The sequence below is a fragment of the Loxodonta africana genome, chromosome 5 (assembly GCF_030014295.1).
Source record: "Loxodonta africana isolate mLoxAfr1 chromosome 5, mLoxAfr1.hap2, whole genome shotgun sequence".
NCBI lineage: Eukaryota > Metazoa > Chordata > Mammalia > Proboscidea > Elephantidae > Loxodonta > Loxodonta africana.
Genome location: NC_087346.1, coordinates 39,861,171 through 39,886,260, shown reverse-complemented (window position 1 = coordinate 39,886,260; position 25,090 = coordinate 39,861,171). Strand labels below are relative to the sequence as shown.

Below are 25,090 nucleotides of genomic sequence, written 5' to 3'. Positions count from 1 at the left end.
TACCACAATTTATTTATCCATTCATCTGTTGAAGGGCACCTTGGTTGCTTCCATCTTTTTGCTATTGTAAACAGTGCTGCAGTAAACATGGGTGTGCATATATCTGTTCATGTAAAGGCTCTTATTTCTCTAGGATATACTCCAAGGAGTGGGATTGCTGGATCGTATGGTAGTTCTATTTCTAGCTTTTTAAGGAAGCGCCAAATCAATTTCCAAAGTGGTTGCACCATTTGACATTCCCACCAGCAGTGTAGAAGTGTTCCAATCTCTCCACAGCCTCTCCAACATTTATTATTTTGTGTTTTTTGGATTAATGCCAGTGGGGCCTCTAGTTTTGTTCCCAAGGCATCCCCAGTGCATAGAATCCTGTCAATAAATACTTGTTGACTGAAAGTATCAATCTAAGTCAATACAGTCTCAAACATATTTTGCTTCTTTTCCAAAAAAGAGGGTTTAAAAACTTTTACTCCTCTCAATAAATGCCTGGTAATGTCAATAAATAGTACCTTCATTACTTTCTTTCCAAGTACATATTTAAATAGAATGGCCTGCCCACATGAAATGATAATCTTGAATGCTTACCCAGAATTAGTGTTACTGAAGGTGGTCCATGAATATGAAATAATTGTGATCATAGCTAAAGAAAGATGTTCTGCTTTTCAAATTTGTGTTTTCTTCTGCTGCCACCTTCAAAGCTCAAGTGTTTGCCAGTATTTAGCATGAACCCTTTAGGATTAACAGTGAACTTTATATGAGTAGCCAAACAGAAGACACTACCTTCTTTTGCCACACCCCTGAGGAAGTTTATGAGTTAGTAAATCTTTCTTCGAAGGCAAAATGCTAAATTCAGCTGGTAAGTGTGCATGCAGGGCCACACAGTATGCTCATGTTTCTCTCAGGGATTTGAACTGGTTCTTCCCGGTTCAGCCACAGCCAAGGAAGCAAAACTGAACAGAACCGAACTTTAAAAACTTGGGTGAACAAAATACAAACAAAAACAAACCTGTTGCCTTTGAGTCGATTCCAACTCATAGAGACCCTATAGGACAGAGTAGAACTGCCCTATAGGGTTTCCAAGGAGCAGCTGGTGGATTCAAACTATCGACCTTTTTGGTTAGCAGCCGAGCTCTTAACCACTGTGACACCAGGGCTTCTTGGGTGAACTGGAACGGGAAAAATTACAGGTCGAAGCCCTGCTAGAAACCTAATCATCTCCCTCTTAGAAAACAAGGGAAGCATATGCATTGCATAGCAACCAAATCTCTTGCCCATTGGATTTTGAGCAAAGAAGGAAACAATGCTGCCACGCTCAAAGATGGGGGCTGACCACACCTGTTTCAATGTGTGTCCCTCTCCACAGTCCTGCCAATAATCCAATCTTAGACCCTGAAAGGACTCACTATGCCTCTTCCCAGTTCCCATTCCAGGGCTTCGACCTGTAATTTCTCCCGTTCCAATTATCATTCTGGAACCCCCAAATTATAAAGTCAGGTCTGTTCTGGTTTTGCTTCATCTGCCATGACTGAACCGATTTGAAGCCCTGGCTTCTGTGTACCCCAGATTCCCATGTGAGCAAGTTTCAGGTCACTATTAACATTCTTCAAAAGGAGCCCTGGAGGCGCAGTGCTTAAGTGCTCAACTGCTAGCCAAAAGGTCCGTGGTTGGAACTCACAAGCAACTCTGTGGGAGAAAGATGCCTCAGTCTGTTTAGGTAAAGATCACAGCCTTAGAAACCCTAGGGCAGTCCTACTCTGTACTATAGGGTCACTATGAGCCAGAATTGACTCAAAGGCAATGGGTTTTTTGGTTTTTATTGATATTCTTCTTTAATCTAAACTTAAGGGGGTGGAAACCCTGGTGGCATAGTGGTTAAGTGCTACAGCTGCTAGCCAAAGGGTCGGCAGTTCGAATCCACCAGGCGCTCCTTGGTAACTCTATAGGGCAGTTCTACTCTTTCCTATAGGGTTGCTATGAGTTGGAATCGACTCGACGGCACTGGGTTTGTTTTTTTGGTTTTAAGGGGTTGGTAGAGCTAATTAGCACTGTCCTTAGAGGGTCATATGGTATAGGTGTTTAAATTTTTTGAGATTATTGAAAATAAATACAATAAAAGCTAGTTGAACTTTTACCCATTATTACTTTATAATTATTACAAAAAGAGCAGCAATTGCATTCAGTAAAGTGTCCAGGCAGATTTAAATCTGTCACTTATTGGCTGTGTGGCCCCAAGCAACTTTTTAAACCTTTTGGTGCCTTAGATTCACTTGCTGTAAAATAATAATAACAATACATATTCTGCAAGAATTGTTCTGAAGATTAAGTGCAATTTTAATATATGAACTGTTGGCAGATAATATGTTCCACAGCTAGTAGCTACTATTAGTATTATATAATTAGAGGGACCCCAAAGAGCACTAATTGAAAATCAGTGTCTTTCAGTTTGATCTGGCAGTGTTACTTACAATTTTAAAACAGCGGTGTGTGTGTGTTTAGTGGGAGTTGATACCTGAAAAGGAGGGTTCACATAATCTGGAGTAGGTCTAGTTTGAAAACAATTCCAGACTATTTTGATATACCCACTACTCCTGCCCTCTTCCTCTGATTGAGAACCATGGTTTTATTTGTTTTAATAATGAGTATACCATGGCTTCCACCAATTGTGTGTCAGTTTATCATACTATGATGGCTTGCACGTTGCTACGATGCTGGAAGCTATGCCACTGATATTTCAAATACCTGCAGGGTCACCCATTGGGGACAAGTTTCAGCAAACTTTCCAGACTAAAACAGACTAGGGAGAAAGGCCTGGTGATCTACTTCTGAAAATTAGCCAAAGAAAACCCTATGGATTGCAGAATATGCCCAAGACTTCAACTTGCTTACTTTGGACACATCATCAGGAGGGACTGATCTCTGGAGAAGGGCATCATGTTTGGTTGAAGTAGGACAATCCATCCCTCAGTGAAATCGACTGACACAAGTAGCAACAATGGACTTAAACATACCAATGATTGTGAAGATGGCACAGGATCAGGCAATGTTTTAACACGTTCTTTAACACATGGGGTCGCCATGTGTCAGAACCAATTTGATGGCAACCAGCAACTGCACTTCATAGGATTTCTAATGGCTGTAATCTTTTGGAAAGGAGCCCTGGTAGCAGAGTAGTTACTCAGTTACTAAGTGCTTAGTTACTAACCAAAAGGTCAGCAGTTCGAACCCACCAGCTGCTCTGTGGGAGAAAGATGTGACAGTCTGCTTCCGTAAAGATTTACAGCCTTGGAAACCCTATGGGGCAGTTCTGCTCTGTCCTAGAGGGTCACTAGGGGTTGCAATGGGTTTGGTTTTAAGGGAATCTTCCAAAGCAGATCATTGGGACTGCCTTCTGAGGCACCTCTGGGTAGATATGAACTGTTAACGTTTGAGTTAGCAGCCAAGGGCTAAAACATTTACACCACCCAGGGGCTAAGGACTTTCGAACTTCTCAAACTTAACACACTCTACCAGAGTTCCTAAGCAATTACAGGGCCAAATGAAGAAGGCAGGCAGCATCAAGTGCACGGGGAGGCAAACAGGAATCCTGCCAGTCATATATTTGACAGTTGATGAATAACATTGCCTGTCAAATGCCTGGTTTCCTGTAGGCTCGTCTAATTTCATTTAAATTCTTTAATTTGCATGTCTATATGTAGGAATTATTCTAGAATCACTCCCTTTGCTGATTCCTGCCTCTTCAAAATTGAAACTTTGTCAAGAGAGCCCAAATGGAGCCTTGGTCAATTAACTTCGAGAATCTCACTTCAGTTTAGCACTTTGGGTGAGGGGCACTTAGAGAGAACTGACATCGGATCCAGTTAAGATAGTTAACATGCTGAGTAAATACAAGTGTAGCACTTTACGCTGCGCACCATTTGACTTCAACTATGCCTTCAAAAATTCTTAGCGATTTCATTTGCTCTCCTGGTTAATTCTGCCCCAGCAGTGAGACTTGATACTCTTGTGACACTCTGAAGCGTTCGGAAGTAGCAGCTGATTTAGCAAAAGGTAAACCCTCTTGAGCCCCAGGGCATTTGGCCAAAAGACTGCCTGAGATTTGCTGCTCCATTTTTAGTACAAGCGCTGGGTTTCTTTACAATGCTTGAAAGCACATCTGCGTTACCAGCAGCATTGAAGCTCTCAGCTTTTAAATATTATTTTCAATTCAGATTATCTCTAGAAGTCATTGGTTTGATCTTAGAAAATATGACAATTGCACATTTGTGGGGCATTTATATTCTTTCAGATTATATCTTCCTTTAGGGCACCTTCTTTCTAGAAGCACTCTTGGACAAAGCCAGCCTTCCTCATCCTTGTATGTGCAGTCTGTGCTATTTGTATTCATTTTGGCCTCAGTCCCTGGTTACGTCTTGGATAATTTTTTTTTTTTTAACTCTGCAGTTAGACTGTAAGCCCTTCTTAAGTCAAGGAAAAGAGCTGCTTCCTTTGCAGCATCAGTATGTATAAGGTATTGTCATGGATTGAATTGTGTCCCCCCAAAATATGTGTCAACTTAGCCAGGCTGTGATTCCCAGTATTGTGTGACTGTCCACCATTTTGTCGTCTGATGTGATTTTCCTACATCTTGTAAATCCTACCTCTATGATGTTAAAGATATAGGACTCAATCTACAAGGTTAGGTTGTGTTTTAAGTCAATCTCTTCTGAGATATAAAAAAGAGAAGTGAACAGAGAAACGGGGGACCTCATACCACCAAGAAAGTAAAGCCAAGAGTGCGTGTCCTTTGGACCCAGGGTCCCTGTGCTGAGAAGCTCCTAGACCAGGGGGAGACTGATGACAAGGACCTTCCCCCAGAGCTGACAGAGAGAGAAAGCTTTCCCTGAAGTTGGCATCCTGAATTTGGACTTCTGGCCTCCTGGACTATGAGAGAATAAATTTCTCTTTGCTAAAGCCATACACTTGTGGTATGTCTGTCATAGCAGCCCTAGATGACTAAGACAGGTATCAATAAAACTTTGTGAGATTATGAATCAATTATAATAGTATCACTCAATGTACCAGAACAATCTAGCAAAATAGGCTTTTGCTAAAAAGTCTGTACGTGTGAGGAGAAGGTTTTCATTTAATACTCTTGAAGTAATACTGTGTTTTGCACATTGTAGCATTTGATAAGGAGTCCCTGGGTGGCATAAATGGTTAACGCAATTGGCTGATAACTGAAAGGTTGGAGGTTCAAGTCTACCCAGAAGAACCTCAGAAGAAAGGCCTGGCAAAGTACTTCTGAAAACCCAGCTATTGAAAACCCTATAGCTTACGGCTCTACTCTGACACACATGGGATTGCCCTAAGTCAGAATCAACTGGTTTTTAACTGGTAGCATTCGTTAAATATTTACTGAATGAATGAATTCACTTCACAGAATTATGGAATTGGAAGGTATGTCAAAGAAATCACTACCCAGAGCTCTCTTTAAAGGACATTACCCCAGATTGATGAAAATCTACCTAATTTTAAAAGACCACAAACTTGCATAGTGAATCATCCCAGCATTCTGAAGCCCTCATTATTAGGATACTTTCTCTACATCCCATTCTGGAATCTGAGAAAATTGATGACACAATTCCACTCAGACACACAAAAAACACTTCTGAGTTTTCCAAGGTGAAGAAAAGAAAAAGTGGGAGAAAAGCAGAGAAAGTAGGAGAGAAATTCCAGACAAATGGCCAGCTGCTGATGCTGCAGCACATTTTTTTGTGTCAGATATTTATCTTCCATTCTGAATGTCTTTTTTTTTTTTTCCTCTAAAGGATATGGAAATATGGCCTAGCACTACAGAGGTTAGTGAAAGGTTTTTGTTTTATAATGCACTGAAATTATTTCCTTATGGTTAGAGAAAGACAGGCTATTCTTTTGCTAGAAAATGGGAGCAGGTGTAACTATGCGGAGGAGAATACTTAGGTTTTGTCATTTCCTTGAAGGAAAAAAAAAAAGCTATAACTTACTCTGAATGAATACAGTAGCTTTATATAAAAGATTATCAACTAAAATATGTGGTCCTTAAAATTTAGCCTTATTGACTTCAACTTTCTGGATTAAGGCCAAATGAAAATATCTTCCTTATGGTTTAAGACAGAATAATCTGAGTTTTTATTTTAGCTATGTAAATGTATGCACTGTTTTTATTAAGGCAGCCATATTCTAGGTTATGTTTTGTGGCTCTCATCTCTGTGTTTTGGCTCTGAATGAAACTTGAGATGGAATCTATTTTCATTTGATATTAAAACCAAAAAACCAAATCCATTGCCATCAAGTCAATTCTGACTCATAGCGACCCTAAAGAACAGAGCAGAGCGGAGCTGCCTATAGGGTTTCCAAGGAGCAGCTGGTGGATTCAAACTGCTGACCTTTTGTTTAGCAGCGGAGCTCTTAACCACTGTGTCATGAAGGCTTCCATTTAATATTGTTGTTGTTGTTGTTGTTAGGTGCCGTCAAGTCAGTTCCAACTCATAGCGACCCTACAGGACACAGCAGAACTGTACCATATGGTTTCCAAGGAGCGACTGGTGGATTTGAACTGTCAACCTTTTGGTTAGCAGCCGAGCTCTTAACCACTACACCACCAGGGCTCTGATCCCATTTAATATTAGATAGCCCTTTATTTCTTGTCTGGTAAGTGAATGGTTCAGTTCAACTACAATGGAAAAGCCACACTGTGCTTTATTTAGTACATGGCTTAGTAACTTCAGGAACAACTTACTCTTTCTCCTTTGGGACCTGCAGGGCCATGGGGTCCCATAGGGCCATCTGTACCCTAAAAAAAAAAAAAAAAAAAAAAAAGATAATATGAGACATATCACAAAGGCTACAAGAAAAGCCCTTATAATTTATCCTGGACTTTCCTGAGTGAATGCAGACTTAAGAACATCGGTAAGGCAAGTCATCTCCTTCCCAAGTACTTTATACTTGATTCTTTCAGGCCGGTGGTTTTCGAGAAACTCATATATAAAGGATGAATTATATAACTGCGTATTTCAGTGAAAGGCACACACAAAAAGCCGTATGTCATATTTAATTATATATTCCTCCTTTCCTAAATGGAACATCTTCACTCTGCTCCCATAATCTGAAGAAGAAAAATGTAATTGTTTTTCCTCCCCATAACCTCATTCTCACGTCCAAGTTCCATGTCCGATGCCACCCCCACTGTCCTTGGCCAGAGATGCTCTGAAGCCTTGTTCTCAGCTGTGATAAAGACGCTTAAACAGTTATACAAGCGAAACAAATTATTGAAGAAATGAGAACAGTCTCTATTCAAGCTAAACTTTCTGCAACATTGCTGGGGGCAGCAAAGGCTGAGAGGGAAGGAATCATTCTTATAGGTTTGGCTGCAGTGGCCGGAGTCACTGGGCTTACAATGCCCAGACCAGGCGGCTGAAATGATTTAATGGCATGATTGCCTTCTGGCCTCCTGTTCCAAGATTATGATTTCTCTACCAGAAGAGGTAATATCTGAATGAATATAGACACACCAATGACCAGTGAAAATAATGACTGCCTGAAGCAGGTTTTAGAGTTGAAGAGCTTTGCTTTTTCTTTTTAGGTTATAAAAAATGTAGCAAGGACTTCACGTATATTTGCTTATTTCCAGGAAGACTATGCCTGGATTTGCAAAGAATTTATAATCATATTTGCACGTGCAGGAACTGCTGCAGTACAATTCTTCTAGAGTATTTCTACTCCTGTTCTACTGTCCTGGTTTATTCTGTCAGAGGCTTGTGATATGAAAGAATTCATGGTTTTAAATTCATTCTAATGTTGATGAATTCTCACAATCTTAACTGATCTTTTCCTTACTGCCTAAACTTAAAAATTCATCTTTAAAAAGACTTCCAAATCCTGAGTATCTGTGGCTCAAATTTAAGAGACGGAGCTGTTAAGAAGCAAATAAAAGACAAAATGACAGGAGACAGACAAGTCGTTTCTATGAACAGAGATTTGGAAGTTAGTTCCAAGGAAGAAATTACGTTTCTGAGATAGACATCAACATAAAAGGAAAAGTTAGTTAAAAATGACGGGCCAGATTCATATTTATTTTCATCTCTTCAGAGTGCATCTTTCATGAAACTATAGGGAATGTCCTTCTGCTAAGAAAAAATTTATTTGGGATACCAAGACGATGAAGCCAAGTAGGTAATTTCTAGCAAATTATCCAGATTTGAACCTGGGGTTTCAAAAGATGTTCTGGTAGTTTAAGCTGTACTGCAAACAGGGCTCCACCCTATTTTCTGTCTTCTTTCCCCTTCACTCCAGTCCTACGTACCCCTCATTAACTGATGGGAGAGTACATTCAGCAAAGAGGTCTGTCCAGAAGCCCACAATTCATAGCCACAAAGCACATCAGAGGCAAGACGAGGGACGGACTCACCCGGGATCCTGGCTTTCCGTCTAAGCCAGATGCTCCCTGTGTGTGATTGGGTTGGTAGCAGGGTTGGTGGGTGTAACACGAATAACAAGAACAGAGATTAGTATGAGGAACTGATGAACCAATGTAACACTTCAAACAACATAATGCGTAGTCACAGGATTCTGGGATGAATATCACATCGCTACGAATTGTTAGTTAAAAAAAAACAAAAACAAAACACATGACAATAAACACCCCACAGAGGATGGCATCTTAATGACATTTCTATCAGATACATTCTTATTTGGAAATCAAGCTAATGAGGTTATAAAGTGGGCTACAAAGTAATTGCTGATACAGTCACAAACGGCTATCAAATTTCCGTATCAGATTTATTTTCTAAAGACTGTACTATTCAAAATACATGATTTTTAAGTTCTGAAGAAAAAATAACGGCCAATTTCCTAAGAAAAGGCTCATTATTATAATCACATTTAGAATTTCAGAAGACTAGAAAAGAACTTAGTTTTATTTGTTAAAACAGTGTTTATGAACAACAAACGCAGAGTTTTGACATGCGAGGGTGACTCTTGGTGGATTTCACATGAATAATACTCATTGTTTTCTGGGTTGTTCTTACTATACACATCGTCACCACTAGAGGGACTTCTAGGAACAGAAAAAGACTGGGGACGGTGGTAGGGGGGGGAATCCTGAGACCAAACAAAAAATCACTGTCCCAAACCAATTCATTCTTCATTTTAAATAATCCTTGCATCAAAGACTGCATGAGAAATGTTTTAAAACTCTAGCTCTGTTCTCAGGCAATGTATGATGTTTTTCTTTATCTTGAACTCTAGAATATACATCAATAGGGCAGGATTAAAAAAATGACAGATTTCTGATGCTTGGTTCAAGAAGAAGCACAATTACTTCTTTGATGTGGCTTTTGTATCTCAAAGCCCAAATATTTATTTCTAATTCTTTAAAAGTATAGATTAAATCAAGGAGTGATTTAAAAAAGACAACACATTGGCCCTATAAATGCTCTTGGCAGGATTGCAGAACTATGTCTCCATTTTATACTTCAGATGCAGTTAATAACACAAAGTGAAAAAAAAATCTATTCCAGCTGTGAATTTTACCGATGATGCTATACCATATATATTTGGGACATTTTTAGTTTTTTATTTTAAAACTCCTTTTCTGTAATGCTATTATGATCCATACTATAATTGCAAAAATACACTTTCAGTTAGCAATAATAAAAAATACATATTTATGTTGCTGTTGTTATTTGTTTAATGCTACACAGGTGAACTTTGGCTAAAGGTGGCATACAAATTAGCACTGGTCCAAAATTAGAAATTAAGGCAAACTTGAAAGAAATCAGATTGAGGGTTTAAATCAAACAGAAAATACGATCTTTCTTTTTCCTTTTCATACTCCCTTCAGCGTCACCGAAAATCTAACATCTGAAAAACCAACGGGGGAATGGGGAAAATCCTTCACTGATAATACTATATCCATCTGAAATGCTGAAAAAATGACTCACGTATGTTATAGAGATTTTATGCCCGTGGTCCATTGATCATATTGGTATTATCTGATCTATACTCCATCTAATACAAGGCTTACAGCATTCATTTTTTTATTTACTCATTCATTAAATAAATGAATATTAAGCATCTACTATGTCTGATCTGGGTAAAGGACTGGACATGAAATGAAATACCTTAATAACTTAAAGTACAGTACCCATGGGGAAATGAAATAAGTGGTCACCAATTTTTTTCTCCTTCACTTCAAATATGTGTATAAATGATATTCTATTACTGATTTTCTGTAATATTTCAATTACATAATGTATAACATTCTTAACTGACTTTTATTTTCATTCATTGAATAGAAAGCAAAGTAAATCTTGAAACTAAAGTCTTATATTCAATAATCATTTTTTAAAATCCATTTTTAGTTGTTGTGGAAAGAAAGCTGGCTTAAAAAGCAGGAAGGGGAAAATCCTTTTTTCATTAAAAATAAAAACTTCTAAACAACTGCAAAATATTTCTTCTATTCTAGCCACCACTGCCCCCAAGAATCTCATGGCAGGGCATTTCCAAAACAAACAACAGAAAACATTTAGAACACGATATGACTGATCAGTGTCAGGGAGCACAGCATTGACCTCACGCCATTGATGATGGCCAATTGCATACCTGCCACCAACAGAGGGCCACGGTTTTTGGTATTGAAGAAGAAAAAGCAATTGAAAGAGGATTTTAAACTGTACTAAATTATGAAAGCATTTGGGAGAAATTATGAAATAATGAGCACAATACTTTTTAAAGGGGAGGGAGATGGGAGAAAAATTTTCAGCCCTAAAAGAGTAAGGTTGGCATGTATGTAATTGAAGAACGACAGAACATGTATAGCTTTGTTTGTTATGGGATCTTCTTTCTGACACAGAAGGAGACACCAGAGAAAACAAAATTGGACTGAGCTCTACTCTAAAATAATGTTTTCCACTTACAGAAATCTCAACAGTTATATAGCCATGGAGTAAACCAGAGTTGTTACTTAAGGTAGAAGGAAAAATCTGAGATTTGCACTGAAATGGAAAGTTTTCTTTACTTACTGGAAGACCAAGGGGTCCTCTGTCACCCTTTTGACCTGGTTCACCCTTCAATCCTTTAACACCATTTAACCCTGGTTCACCCTAAATGCAAAAGCAAATGCCAATTTTGGTTGCTATCATGGGTCTTTAAACTGGGAGAGAAGAGAGCCAGTCTCTGAAAAGGTTGCAGATTCCAGTTTTAGGTAACAGCAAAGCCACGCTAGAGTTGTCTTGCATTGGTTCAAAAAATTAATTCAAGTTTTTTAAAAAATATATAAACTGAAATTGACAGTTAAATAATATTTTAGGAAGCAAAACTCCCAAGAAAATGTATTCCTCATAATCAAGATCTATATAACTAAGTTCCTAAATTTTTGAGTTATATCTAAAGGAAATTTGTTTATACTACAGTGGTGTGACCAAGTAAATCAAAGCCACTTAGAGTGGAGGGTGCTAAGGAAGGTTCAGTAGGAAAAACCCACTCTGCTGGAATGGAAAACTGGAATATGCAGGACAGCGTTATATACAGATATTTTAAGCCTTTAAGCATTTTGCCCAGGGGAATGAGCTAAACATGTAGGAGCCAATGTCTGAAGTAATGCCATTTAGCAAGTCCTCATTCACTGGCATTGCCAAGGCAAGTCCCTACATGGATTAATCAACAGGGTAGACAACAAATTGCCAATCCCAGAAGAGGACATGAAGATCAAAAAACTTAAAAGTAGTTTTACTGTCTGTCCAGTGTTAGGAAAAAAAGGAGGTATGAATTTAACTCAAAGTGACATTACAAAAACCATGGTAAGTGATAGTCTCCTGCTGTTTTTTTAAAAATGTAGGAATACAGTCCACCTATTTTCTACCAGTAGCAGCCTCTTCGAGCTAAAGAGAGTTCTGACCTGTACACTTTCCCTCTTTTAAGTATAGACATCAATTCTGTCAAGAAAATCTTGAAATGCGTGAAAGGAAGGTGCTCTTGGACTCAAATGCCCCACAGAGTCTTGGTGGGGTACGTGGGAGGATTATGCTCACATGGCAGAAGGGATTAACTGGGGCGGTATTTCTCCAATATGCCTGATGATGAAAATCAGTGTGGCACTTGTTAAACAACAGAGTCCAGGCCCTGTCCAGACAGTGGTAGAACAGGAATGGGTATTTAAAAGTCTCCCAGGTGATTCTTCTCACAAGAAAATTTTTGGAAACACCGAACTACACTTATCCATGGAACCTTTGAATATTCATAAACATTTGAACTTTCAAAGGGTCACAAAGTAATGAACACATTGGCATGACCCAGTGGATTTTCTGGATTTTGAAGATATATCTGCAGTGCTACCACTATAGAAAATCCAAATGCACTTTGGTAGGTAAGGTAGGATACCAGGAATGCCACCAAGTCAGAGTCAGTGTTAGACTATGGCCAAAGCTCAACAGTCACCTTCAATTAGCTGGTCTAATCTTGAGATCGACGGCTTTGCATGTGGATGGAATTTCAGCAAGTGGCCTTGAAATGATAACTAGTCACAGCCAGCCGTAGTAGGCTATGAAACTTTTCAGTGAGGGGTCATTAATTGAGAAGGCAAGTTTATAAACAATCAAATCCAGCACCAGAAAGACCTAACTTCAAGTCTGGACCTAAATTCTAGTCCCAGAGCTATCATTAACTAGCAGTATAATTTAGAGCAAATAATCTAACCTTCCTGGGCCTCCAGTTTATTGTTTTTAATGTCAAAGGACTACCACAGGTAATCTGCAAAGCTAATCAGCATTATTATCTTCTTAAATCTATGATTTAAGTAACAATTGAAATTAAGAGTGGACAAAATAAATCTTGGCATTTTAGATATAAAAGGTGCTTGGGTATCTCCTAAATTCATGGGAATGGTGTGTCAGAATCACTTATGGAATTAAAAAAAACACAGTTTTGGTGGCTTTGACCTCAGTCATTGAGATTAGGCTAGTCTGAAGTGGCATTTTACAATCCAAAGAGAAGTTAAGAGTGGGCAGAAAGGTTAGATAACTACCAAGGTCAGAAAGTTGATAGATGAGCTTCTCTCCTCTGACCCCTGGAACAGTACTGATTCCCCAAACTCTAATCCATGCTTCTGGCATTACTACATTCTAAGAAGATTAAGGAGACATGTTTGAGCTAAAGCTAGAGAAAGGAGAGAGGACTTTATGACCTACTGAAAGTTCCTTCCAGTTCTTAGATTCCTCTGTGTTAAAAAATTCATTAATAGTAATTCCTGGGTGAGCACCTGCCTGACCTAGAGAAGGAACCTCAGAACTCCTGAGTCAGACCAATACCTGCGGCCACCCCTAAAGCTAAGTACACCAGAAGGGAGCCAGAGGAGAGGGTAGACTGGGCTTTCTGATGTCTAGTGTCAACGCTGCATTTATGTGTCCCCTCTCCATGTTTTTAAATGTATCAACTCACTACCGGGGGCTTTCAGGGGTCCCTGAATCTTCTCACAATAAGCCTTGAGGCTAACTTTTGAATTTTTGTTCAAAACAAAGCATCGAATCACAAGATAACAGTAACAACTGCCATTTACTGGATGTTTGGCAATAACTACATCAGATATTTTGCTAAGTGTTTTTTAATCATACCTCATTAAATTATCACAACACTATGAGGTAAATTACCCAGTTGAGTAAATGGAGGTTCAGAGAGGATAAGTAATCTGCCCAAGTGACACAGCCTGTCAGTGGCAAAACTGAGATTAGAATCTCACCACATAAGCTCCCCAGAAGAAGGAGCTTGTCCTTCATGGCTTGTTTTAATCCTACAGGATGTCTTTCAGTCTACACAAAGCCCAAGAACAAGCTGAGACTATCTTTATAATGCCAGCTCTCCTAGCCCTGACAAGGAGAGGCTATTCTCTATTCTCTTGTTAACACAGTGTATAGAGTGTTAACACAGTGTATAGAGTACAATACGTGTCTACGACGTGATCTTCCCCCAGCATAGCACACCTGATATAGCCTACCCCATCCTAGACCAGTGACCTCTAAGGGAGAACAACATTAAAATGCTGGATAGGCAAAGCATTTAAATGTGGCACTACATGGCAAGCAAGAAGTATCCATTAATAATATCCAAATATACAACTAAAGAGATCATAGTTAAAAAGAGTATCTGGGCTGATAGTCTGATAACCTAATCAGATTCATGTCTATATAGTTGATTTTGAGTATATTATGACTAATAATTTAAGAAACAGTGCCAAGGAAAAAGGCAAAATGAGAAATAATTTTTCTCCAGGTGACATAACATAAATTTTTTTGTGAATCATTGTGTGTTGTGAGATTTAAGTATGCTTAAAGGCTTAAAGATTAATAACATTACTTGACAAAGAAATAAGACAGGACAGACATGCTTCAGTCATGCTTCTCCATGAGTAACAAGGAAACAGAAATCAAATAATCAAGGGATTTGTTGGATTACCTTTGGTCCAGGAAGTCCATGGGGTCCCTAAAAGTGAAAACACAGCTTTTAATTAAGAACTGATCCACTGTTTCCCAGAAGAAGTGAATATTCTATAAAATAACAAAAGAGATGGCAAACAAGAGTCTTCTTGTTTGAGCTATAGTTAGAGGCAAGCAAAGTAGACTTTATGACCTACTGAAAGCTCCTTGCAGCTCTTGGATTCCTGTCAGGGGCAGATTACCCTATAAGCAAGGTAAGCACGGGCTTACTTGTGCTTACTTCCTAATCTGTAGGGAACAATTTCACATAGGTTTCACCACATCTTTGATGTAAATTTAAATTTTTGATGTGGTGAAAAACATGTGAAATTGTTCCCTACAGATTAGGAAGTAAGCACAAGTAAACCCGTGTTTACCTTGCTGACTGGGTAATCTGTCCCTGTCAGGGATTGTAAATTTGAGAAGAGGCTTTGTTTCCTCAGGAAGGTGCTGTGTGGGGTTGGGAGACAGGCAGATGCCAGCCATACCTGAAGAAGAATCTTTGATGTGGTGAAAAAATGTGAAATTGTTCACTACAGATGCCTTGCCTATTGGATAATCGGTCCCTGATTCCTATGATAAGGATATCCATTAATAGCAATTACGACTGCTAAATATCTATAGTAAGCCCAAAAACCAAACCAAACCCACTGCTGTTGAGTCGATTCCAACTCATAGAACTGCCCTACAGGGTTTCCAAGGAGCACCTGGTGGATTTGAACTGCTGACCTTTTAGTTAGCAGCCGTAGCTTTTAACTACTAACCAAACCAAAACCAAGCCAAACCCAGTGCCGTCGAGTCGATTCTGACTCATAGTGACCCTACAGGACAGGGTAGAACTGCCCCATAGAGTTTCCAAGGAGCGCCTGGTGGATTGAAACTGCTGACCCTTTGGTTAGCAGCCGTAGCACTTAACCACTAGGCCACCAGGGTTTCCTTTTAACTACGACACTAGATATTATGGTAAAAAAAAAAAAAAAAAAAAAAAACCTGTGCCTTTGAGTCGATTCCAACTCATAACGACCCTATAGTACAGAGTAGAACTGCCCAACAGAGTTTCCAGGGTCGGGAGGAGGAAATCACACACAGAAGAAAGGAAAAAATAGGATTTCGAACCCACATTACACCTCTTTCTCAATTTCCATTTTTTTATCTGGGTGGAATATATGAGATGCCTCATGAGTTTAAATGAAATAGATGTAGGACTTAAAGGTCATACACCTGCCAACGAGACATTCTAGACTTTAAGAATCAGGGAGAGGAAGATCTTTTCCACTACTAACTCCTCCAGACCCAAGGTACTGAGAAATACAAAGTAGGAAGGAAGTAGGGAGATCACACTCAAGTTTGGGACCCTTATTTAAGATTAAGGAAAAGATTCTAATACAGGATGGCTAAACATAATTACTCAGAATACATTTATCTCTACAAAAGATGAATTCTCCAAGGCTCTTGTAACAATTGCTTATAAATGGAACAAAGTCATAATGTATGCGTGGATGAGGATATAAAACCATGTATTTTGTGTAAATTTAAATACAGAGATTAAAAAGTCAAGCAAAATTAATTGAAACTTACTGTGGATTGCTTTAAGCTTTTCAAGTGATTTAAGTAACGATTTGGAGAAAGGAGCATGTTAATATTTATCAGTGAAACATACCATACCAGGAAAAAAGTTCCTTATCAAACAATGCGTGGGTATTTGTTGCATATGTCTACATGAGAATAATATTTTCCCTTTAGATAAGTTTTTGGATAAACATTTTCAGGAAATGGCAGTCACTTTATCAATTATTCTTATCTCATTTTAATAACGGTTAAAATTCCACTAAACTAACTTTACAATATGAACAGGATGTAACATTTTATATTAGCCTTCTAACCTAAGTGGAGGGGGTATAACAAAGCTAAAAGTAGGTTATCTGCTTAATTCTTAGTAAGCTGTTCAGATTTAAGAAAATAAAATCTATTGTAATTGTTCTGTGTTATGAAGTAAAGGCGGCAGTAAGAAATCGATGACTGGATCTGGAGCTAGGCTCTGTGGCTTAAAGCATTCTATTGATGCTCTTTCTTAGACAGGAGAAGAGTGACCACAATTCAATTTAATCTGTATGATTGAAGCCATTTGGCTTATTGAGCCATCATATGAGACCTTATAGACTGCCTGCCTTGCATTATTATTCAGTCACAAGCGCTTGAAGCACTCTAGCCTTAACACAATGGTCATTAATTAAGATATTTGGGAAATTAACACTTGATAAAAAAATCCCTGGGCAGCACAAACAGTTTGTACTTGGCTACTAACTGAAATGGGTTGGGTTTACTAACTGAAAGGTTGGTGGTTTGAACCCACACAGCAGCACCACAGAAGAAAGGCCTGGCAATCTGTTTCTGTAAAGATTATAGCCAAGAAAACCCTAGGGAGTAGTACTACTCTTTAACACATAGGGCCATCATGAGTCTGAATCGACCCAACAGCACGGGGAATGGCTGTCTTCCTCACTGGACCTCGGTTCTGTGAGGGCGAGGTGATTTGTCTTCACTGGTCACTGGGGGACACCTGCAGTGAACACTAACCCTGGCACAATGGATCAACAACAGTGCTATAAAAGGGCAAAGGAAAGGACCCAGAAACCTATGACCTCTGTGGAAGCAAGCTTCACTTTTTACAGCATTATTTCATAAATGTTTGTAAGGATTATTTCATTAAAAGATCTCAAACTCCAAAGTTGGTTAGAAACATTCCTTGATGGCTATGATGATTCATCTTATATCACTACTTAAAAAAAAACCAAAAAAACTAGAGAAGTAGTTGGTTAAAACCTTTGCCAGTGTTCATCAGATAAGATCAGAGTAAAGCTTGCCAGCTCTAGCTGTCTTTCCTCAACTCTCCTATAGGAAAACTACTCTCTTTCCAACACATGGAGTGAAAGGCAACACAGTAAGGTCAGTGTATATCAAAGTGCCTCATCTTTTGTATGCATTCCACAGAGGGGAGTACAAAACACAAGCTGGCTGTTTTGAGGGATGTGTTCATGTTTCCTCTGGTAGCATGCTCATAAATAAACAATTACAGTTTGGAGGGAAGGGGAACTTACCATGGGGCCTGGTGGGCCGTGGGGACCTGGTGGGCCTGGTGGGCCTATGATCTGTATTTCCAAAATATAAACATGGATTTGGTTACTTCTTTGAGATAAGACAATTGACCTTGATTCCTGTGCTGGGGTTCTGCTAAGGCCATTAATAGCTGCAGAGGAATAAGGATACTGGAAGAAGTGATGCATTTTGTTCTCTAGGTTTAGAAATTCCTTCATAAAGACAACAAAAACCTTGAAAAAATACAGTTGTTCTACAAAAGCCAGAATAAATAAAAAATACATTAAAAGGAAGTAACTGATTACCAAGAAATGCTATAATGCCGCAACCACTATTAAACTCCCAAATATTTTACTAAGCAAAAACAGGACTCTGGCGGAAAAAAGGACGTGTGTTCTATACTGACAGAGCTTTACCCACAAGCATTGTGAGAAAACCATTGATTTTCTCCTCAGGATTAGACAGCCCTCTGAAAAACTGCCTTCCCCCAGGCCTCTGAGACCCTTTGTCTCTCATTGTACAAGGTCGACAAATATTTCTTCCACAGTTGGACAAACCATAAAGTTCGCGGTCTTCCTATCATTGATAAGTCACCTGGCACAGGTTGAGGTAGGTAAATAATAGGCCTGTTTCAGGGTTTTTCAGAAACCACGGAAGTTCAGCCACCCGGACTTACGGAAGGACCCTGAGGACCTGGCAATCCGGAGTCTCCTTTTTCTCCTTTCATTCCATTGGCACCCTACAAATAATCATTAAGCAGAGTTAAGCTGGTGAAAGTCATTTCCAAAGTGCAAGAAACAACTGAATTTTCTCCCCAAACCCAACATCCTGTTGAAAATTTTATAATATTATACACATGACACATAAAAGACAGATTTATTTCCTTGCATTTTAGCCTACAACAGCAAGCTTACCCAAATCCCTAGGGTTGTGGGTGGTATGCAGAAATATAATGTAAGTAAGAACAGTGTTTAGTTAAATTGGTAGAACTTACTCAGTGTTAAATATATGTTATGTGTTATACTTTCTATGGTGGTGTGCATTTTAAATAGCAAAGGTAGGTCTTTTACATTCTATTGACATTTATTTATATACTTCCCTGTTTAAAAAGATACCTAGGGCAGTGCTGCATTTTTTTCCTCCAAATTTTCAGTAAGAATCAGAGAGAAAAAAAACCCATAAAAATACTATCCCATAGTATCATACAAAGGCTACACTTGCCAGAGTAGCTCATTTTAAAATTTTTATATACACTTTTTCAGTCATAGTTATTTTATAATGATCAGTTACACCACTAAATTAAAGAAGCTAAATGTATTTATTTTACTATCTTCTAGTAAAAATAATTCAGGAAAACATGAAGGTTTATTTTATAATTTATTTGGTTTAGATGCCTTTAAAATTTGTTCTAGTGCCTCAGTTGGAGTAATTAATCAATAATACTACAAATATTTCAAAATAAAAATAATATATGAACCACTGCATATGAGACTGCAGATAATAATATATGACTTTTTCCTGATTATTTCATTCATCTTAAGAAGCACACATCATAAAAAGTATAAACATACCGGTAATCCAGGAAGTCCAATTCCTCCTTTTTCACCTGGCATACCTGGGTCCCCCATGTCTCCTTTTGAGCCTTTCAATCCCTACAAATGATATGGTTTCATGTTAGAATCTTATTGACCCCTAAGAGCTATATCCTTTGGAGCCCTATGAGACAATTCTACTCTGACCTATAGGGTGGCTATGAGTCAGAATGGCCTTGACGGTAACAGGTTGGGTTGGGTTGGGTTGGATTTACCCGTAAAACAGAGTTCCTGACCAATTTTGCCAATAAGTGGGTCCTATGCTGAAACAGGAGTCCCCGGGTGGTGCAAGTGGTTAAAGCCCTTGGTTGCTAACGGAAAGGTTAGAAGTTTGAGTCCACCCAGAGGCACCTCGGATGAAAGTCCTGGTGATCTAATTCCAAAAAATCAGTCATTTAAAACCCTGTGGAGCACAGTTCTACTCTGATGCACGTGGGGTCGCCACGAATTGGAGTCTACGCGACAGAGCTGGTTTATGCTGCAATGATTCTCACTTTAAGGTACAGTTGTTTTTTACAGCAACCTTCTACATTGACTCTACATTGAATGAATACCGTTTCCCCATGTAACGAAAGGGATTAAATTCTATTATGTTGGCCTGTAAAAATGAGAAGCATGAACTTAGGTTTTGCCATCATTTTTCCTGATTCTTTATTTTTACCTGGCAGCTAATTCTATCTCACGAACCCTGAAAACAATTTAATGGATTTAATTCTCAACAGTACAACATACATTTTGAACCAGGACCGAGTATTATAACAAAGGTCCAGGAAGATTTCTCGTAACTCCAGCCAAGGTATCCTCCTGTCCCCTTAGATACAGGCGGAAGTTCTAATCGCCATCACTTTTCACTGGTCCAGTCTCAGTCTACAGACAGGTGAATCACTGACTGCACACTAATGCTCAATTAACGCTAAAAATACTTCAGATTTTCGACAGTGTTTTCATTTACAGCAAGGAAGAAGACCCATGTATATTTCGAATGTTAATTCATCTGAATTTTTTGAGAATAATGCTGACATTAATCTTTATTGTTAAGCATTTTCATCTAAGGAACCTTACTGTGATGTGACCATATAGATGACCCATTCTTCAGCAAAGATGATCACAGTTACCATAGTAAGGGCCCCCAGGCTGCAGAAACCTGCTCATCCTTTCTCTATTAAAAACTACTTGAAGACAGGAATGTGTCTTGTTAACTATAGCTATTTCACAGCACTTAGTTCAGGATCCCCCATGGGATGGGTGGGTGAGTGGGTGGGAGGGTGCCTCAATGGATAGATAGAGCTTACGGATCGATCAGACCCGGGCTAGTTTTAGGAATCTAACAATGAAGAGCAGCAGGATAGCCAACCCATTGGCCTTAATGGCAGAGTATCTTATAAATCCTATACTTCCCTGCCCACCCCGCCACCTATTGTATATTAGGGGCCATGGAATACGTCATTACGTATGTCATTTATAAAGACTAACATGGGGGAAATAAGAAAGCCAAATTAAAAAATTCTAATGTGATCTCAGATTGACATAGCAAATCATTTAAAGTATTTTTCTTTTTTAAAATATCACATGTTCATTTTATGTGATATTATACAATTTCAACATACTACTTATATTTAAAAACAAATTCTTCTAAACTTAATTTTCTTATTAATATTATTTACTGAGGAGTAAAGTCTTCACTATTTCTATCAAGAATTCTCTTGATTTCGTATGATTGTCTTGATTTTAGCCACTTTTAGGGTAAATAATGGAAGCCCATAAAACATCAAAGATCTTGAAACTAACCCATATGATTCGATTCTGAACTCTGAGTCACGTCCATATTTCCCTTAGTCAGATTCTTTCAGGGCAAGGGTTGGCAAACTATGGTTCCCTGGGCCGGCCCATGGTTGTTTTTGTACTGGCCTGAGTGTTTTTTACATTTTTAAAAGGGTGTTAAAAAAAATCTGGCAAGGGACCTCATGTGGCATGCAAAGTCTAAAACATTTACTATCTGGTCCTTTATAAAAAAAAGTTTCCTGACCCTTGTTTTAGGAGACACCTTTTAAGATACTGTCATACTCCACAAACCTACAAGTGCCCTGCTTCTTTGTCTTTTCTAATGAACAAGAAAATGAGGTGCAATTTTTATTTGGGAAGCCACTGAAAAAAGTAACAACATATGACCAAAATCTACTTTTGTGGAAACTATGATCTCTGATTCTAATCTTGAATTATTTGTACTCACTGACAAAAATCAGGTTATTCTTACTAAATTGGTAATGATCTTACAGGCTATTAAAAATCCACAAAGGAGTCATCGGCAGATTGAAAAGGAGTATTAAGAACAAAACTAAAGCATTATACAGCTTGTGTCTTTCTGTGAAGAAAATGAATATCTAATATTAAACCAGCTGCTTCTTAAATATACTCTCTAGAATAGATTGTGGAAAAAAAAAAAGAGGCTATCATATTAATACTCATATCTTTTTGGCTCCAAACCTACAATAAAATGAATAATGATGCCTTAAATGATAGTGTATTTCTTTGAAAATTACCTGCTCTCCATCAGCTCCTGGGATTCCTGGAGATCCTGGCTCTCCCTGTTAAGATAAAAAGGGATGGCTTGCCTTCGTTTTTCATTGGTGGCAAATTACACTAAATAAAAGATGGTGCTGGTTGCTAAGTGTGATCTGCCTTTTGGGAAATGCGTCAGAATCCGAGAATGACACCGGAGCACATGTCTAAGCTCAGTGAAGTAACATTTTCTTGAAGATTATATATAATAATACTTAGGTGTAACTAAGATCCAGTGTTTACTTTTTCTCCCACATGAGATGCAAGTAAAACAAAAACAACAAAACAACAACAGTAAAAGTAAACTGATAGAGATGAATTGATGATGGACCATAATCTATAGCAAGTCTATATCTTCAGTTAATTTTTTTCTCCTTAAAAAAAATCTGTATAATTTTTCTTATTTCCTAGTATGAGAAAAAAGCAAAACACATGCATTACCCTAAGAAAAAATAAAATGCAAACCCAAAGAATGTACAACAATATTTTAAGTGGCACAGTTTGAACAGATTCATAATCATTGGGAACGTGCTATTGCCAAGGAAAGCCTCACTGAAAGACACAATAAATCAGATAATATCCTAATCCACATAAAATTACTTCTGGATCAATTCAATTTCCTATACCATGCTAGGAATGAATTAAAATTTGCAATTCCTGTTATGATTTATTAGAATTCTTGACACACCAAAAATATATAGATTTATTTTTTTAAACTTAAAATATTCCCATTAAAAACATATTTAAATAATCTGTTAGAAATTTATTTAAACAACAAATATTCAGTCACCTTTCAATCTGAAAAGTACTGAATAAATAAATTCCTTGAAAGGCTAGATATTATTTTATGTCAGTGACATTTATTCAGATACCATGACAACTATTCCTGAATTTCCACATTGTGGAAACCTTGTATAAACAGCCCTTCTCAGTGTGAGTGGCCTGTCTCCCAGACAGGGTTCCAAGGGAACTGACATGAGACTGTATTTATAAGAGAGGCTTGTTCGGTGATGTTATAAACCACAATACTGAAATGGCTAGAGCTCCTTTCCCTGGTAAAAACTTTAAGAGCCATGGGCCACAGCATGAAATCTGAGCTTTCCAATGTTTAAAGAAGGCATGATCTTGTGGTTTCAAGCAAATAAAATAAAAAAAAGGAAAAAAGAAAAGAAGTCTTTCCTTATTTCAGACTTCCTGCTCTTTGTGGTAGCAGCAAAGTTTATTCTGCCACAAACAAGTCTGCTGAGGTTGGATGCACCTGGCTAAGCCCTCATTTCATTCAGAGTCTAAATACTTGTCAGCACTCTGGGCTCAGTAATGATTGCTTCACTAAGCTTTTACCTTTAAAATACAACCCATGAGAGTTTCAAGAGAAACACAACTCATGAGTGATTAATTTATTTACCCTTCACCTCTCAAAAAAAAAATTTTTTTTAATAGTTATTCGGTGTTTAAGAAAGCAAATAATCATGGTTTGACAAAGGAGGGAGAAATACTAACTGAATAGGTTCCCATTCAGTCTGAGACTGGGAGTTTTGAGGTAAGAATGGGTTCTATACTTGATTCAGGCTGTCTTGTGACTCTTGGCTACAGCCACATCCCACCCCATTTATCCTAATTTTCTTAAGGAGAGATCATGGACTACATAAAGGATTAAATCAGCTAAACAATGGTGAAAGTGTATAAATGGTAAAGTTTAAGTGGATGTAGAATAATGCATCTTTTTAGTACTTCAAAACTGGCATATTTATTTTCTTCTCTCAAGATCTCAATTATAAGATCAGTATGGGAGATGTCACTTTGAGGACTGAGGTATGCCAGACCCTTAGTTGAAAATACCCTATGGTATTTTCAGTTCCCCAACATGTCTGTCAGTTTGTCATACAGTGGGGGCTTCTGTGTTGCTGCGATGCTGGAAGCTATGCCACTGGTATTCAGATACCAGCAGGGTCACCCATGGAGGACAGGTTTCAGCTGAGCTTCCACACTAAGATAGACTAGGAAGAAGGACCTGGCAGTCTATTTCTGAAAAGAATTAGCCAGTGAAAACCTTATGAATAGCAGCTGAACATTGTCTGATATAGTGCTGGAAGATAAGCCCCCCAGGTTGGAAGGCACTAAAATGACGACTGGGGAAGAGCTGTCTCCTCAAAGTAGGGTCGACCTTAATGATGTGGATGGAGTAAAGCTTTTGGGACCTTCATCTGCTGATGTGGCACAACTCAAAATAAGAAGAAACAGCTGCAAACATTCATTAACAATCGGAATGTGGAATGTATGCAGTATGAATCTAGGAAAATTGAAAACCATCAAAGATGAAATGGGACACATAAACATCGATACCCTAGGCACTAGTGAGCTGAAATGGACTGGCATTTTGAATCGGACAATCATACTATGCTGGGAATGACAACGTGAAGAGGAATGGTGTTGCATTCATTGTCAAAAAGAACATTTCAAGATTTATTCTGAAGTACATGGGTGTCAGTGACAGGATACACTCTACCATTTCTCAAGCTGAAGGAACTGAAGAAAAAATTCAAGCCTTGAGTTGCAATAGCGAAGGATTGTATGGGGGAAAATATTAAACAGTGCAGGAAGCATCAAAAGAAGATGGAAGGAATACAGAAGGTCATCATACCAAAAAGAATTAGTCGACATTCAAACATTTCAAGAGGTAGTATATGATCAGGAACCGATGGTACTGAAGGAAGAGGTCCAAACTGCACTGAAGACACTGGTGAAAAACAAGGCTCCAGGAATTGAAGAAATATCAATTGAGATGCTTCAACAAATGGATGCAGCACTGGAAGTGCTCACTCGTCTATGCCAAGAAATTTGGAAGACAGCTACCTGGCCAAATGACTGGAAGAGATCCATATTTATGCCTATCCCCAAGAAAGATGATCCAACCAAATGCTAAAATTATCAAACAATATCATTAATATCACATGCAAGCAAAATTTTGCTGAAGATCATTCAAAAGCGACTATAGCAGTGTATTGACAGGGAACTGCCAGAAATTCAGGCTGGACTCAGAAGAGGACGTGGAACCAATGATATCATTGCTGATGTCAGATGGATCCTGGCTAAAAGCAGAGGATGCCAGAAAGATGATTACCTGTGTTTTATTGACTATGCAAAGGCATCCGACTGTGTGGATCATAACAAATTATGGATAACATGGCAAAGAATGGGAATTCAGAACACTTAATTGTGCTCATAAGGAACCTGTACATAGATCAAGAGGCAGTTGTTTGGACAGAACAAGGGGATACTACATGGTTTAAAGTCAGGAAAGGTGTGCATCAGGGTTTATCCTTTCACCATACCTATTCAATCTGTATGCCGAACAAATAATCA

The 25,090-nt window shown here is 38.4% G+C and overlaps 1 protein-coding gene across 1 annotated transcript in view; it reads right to left on the bottom strand.

The window, feature by feature from the left end:
- COL25A1 (collagen type XXV alpha 1 chain) overlaps nucleotides 1–25,090 on the bottom strand; it is a 523,263-nt gene that overhangs the window by 4,601 nt on the left and 493,572 nt on the right. The window contains exons 24-31 of the mRNA XM_010590501.3: nucleotides 21,709–21,753; nucleotides 19,148–19,228; nucleotides 18,253–18,315; nucleotides 17,579–17,629; nucleotides 14,461–14,487; nucleotides 11,037–11,117; nucleotides 8,423–8,458; nucleotides 6,755–6,808 (exon numbers count right to left, since the gene is read on the bottom strand). Coding sequence (XP_010588803.1) covers nucleotides 6,755–6,808; nucleotides 8,423–8,458; nucleotides 11,037–11,117; nucleotides 14,461–14,487; nucleotides 17,579–17,629; nucleotides 18,253–18,315; nucleotides 19,148–19,228; nucleotides 21,709–21,753 — 438 coding nt within the window. The remainder of the gene's footprint in view (nucleotides 1–6,754; nucleotides 6,809–8,422; nucleotides 8,459–11,036; nucleotides 11,118–14,460; nucleotides 14,488–17,578; nucleotides 17,630–18,252; nucleotides 18,316–19,147; nucleotides 19,229–21,708; nucleotides 21,754–25,090) is intronic.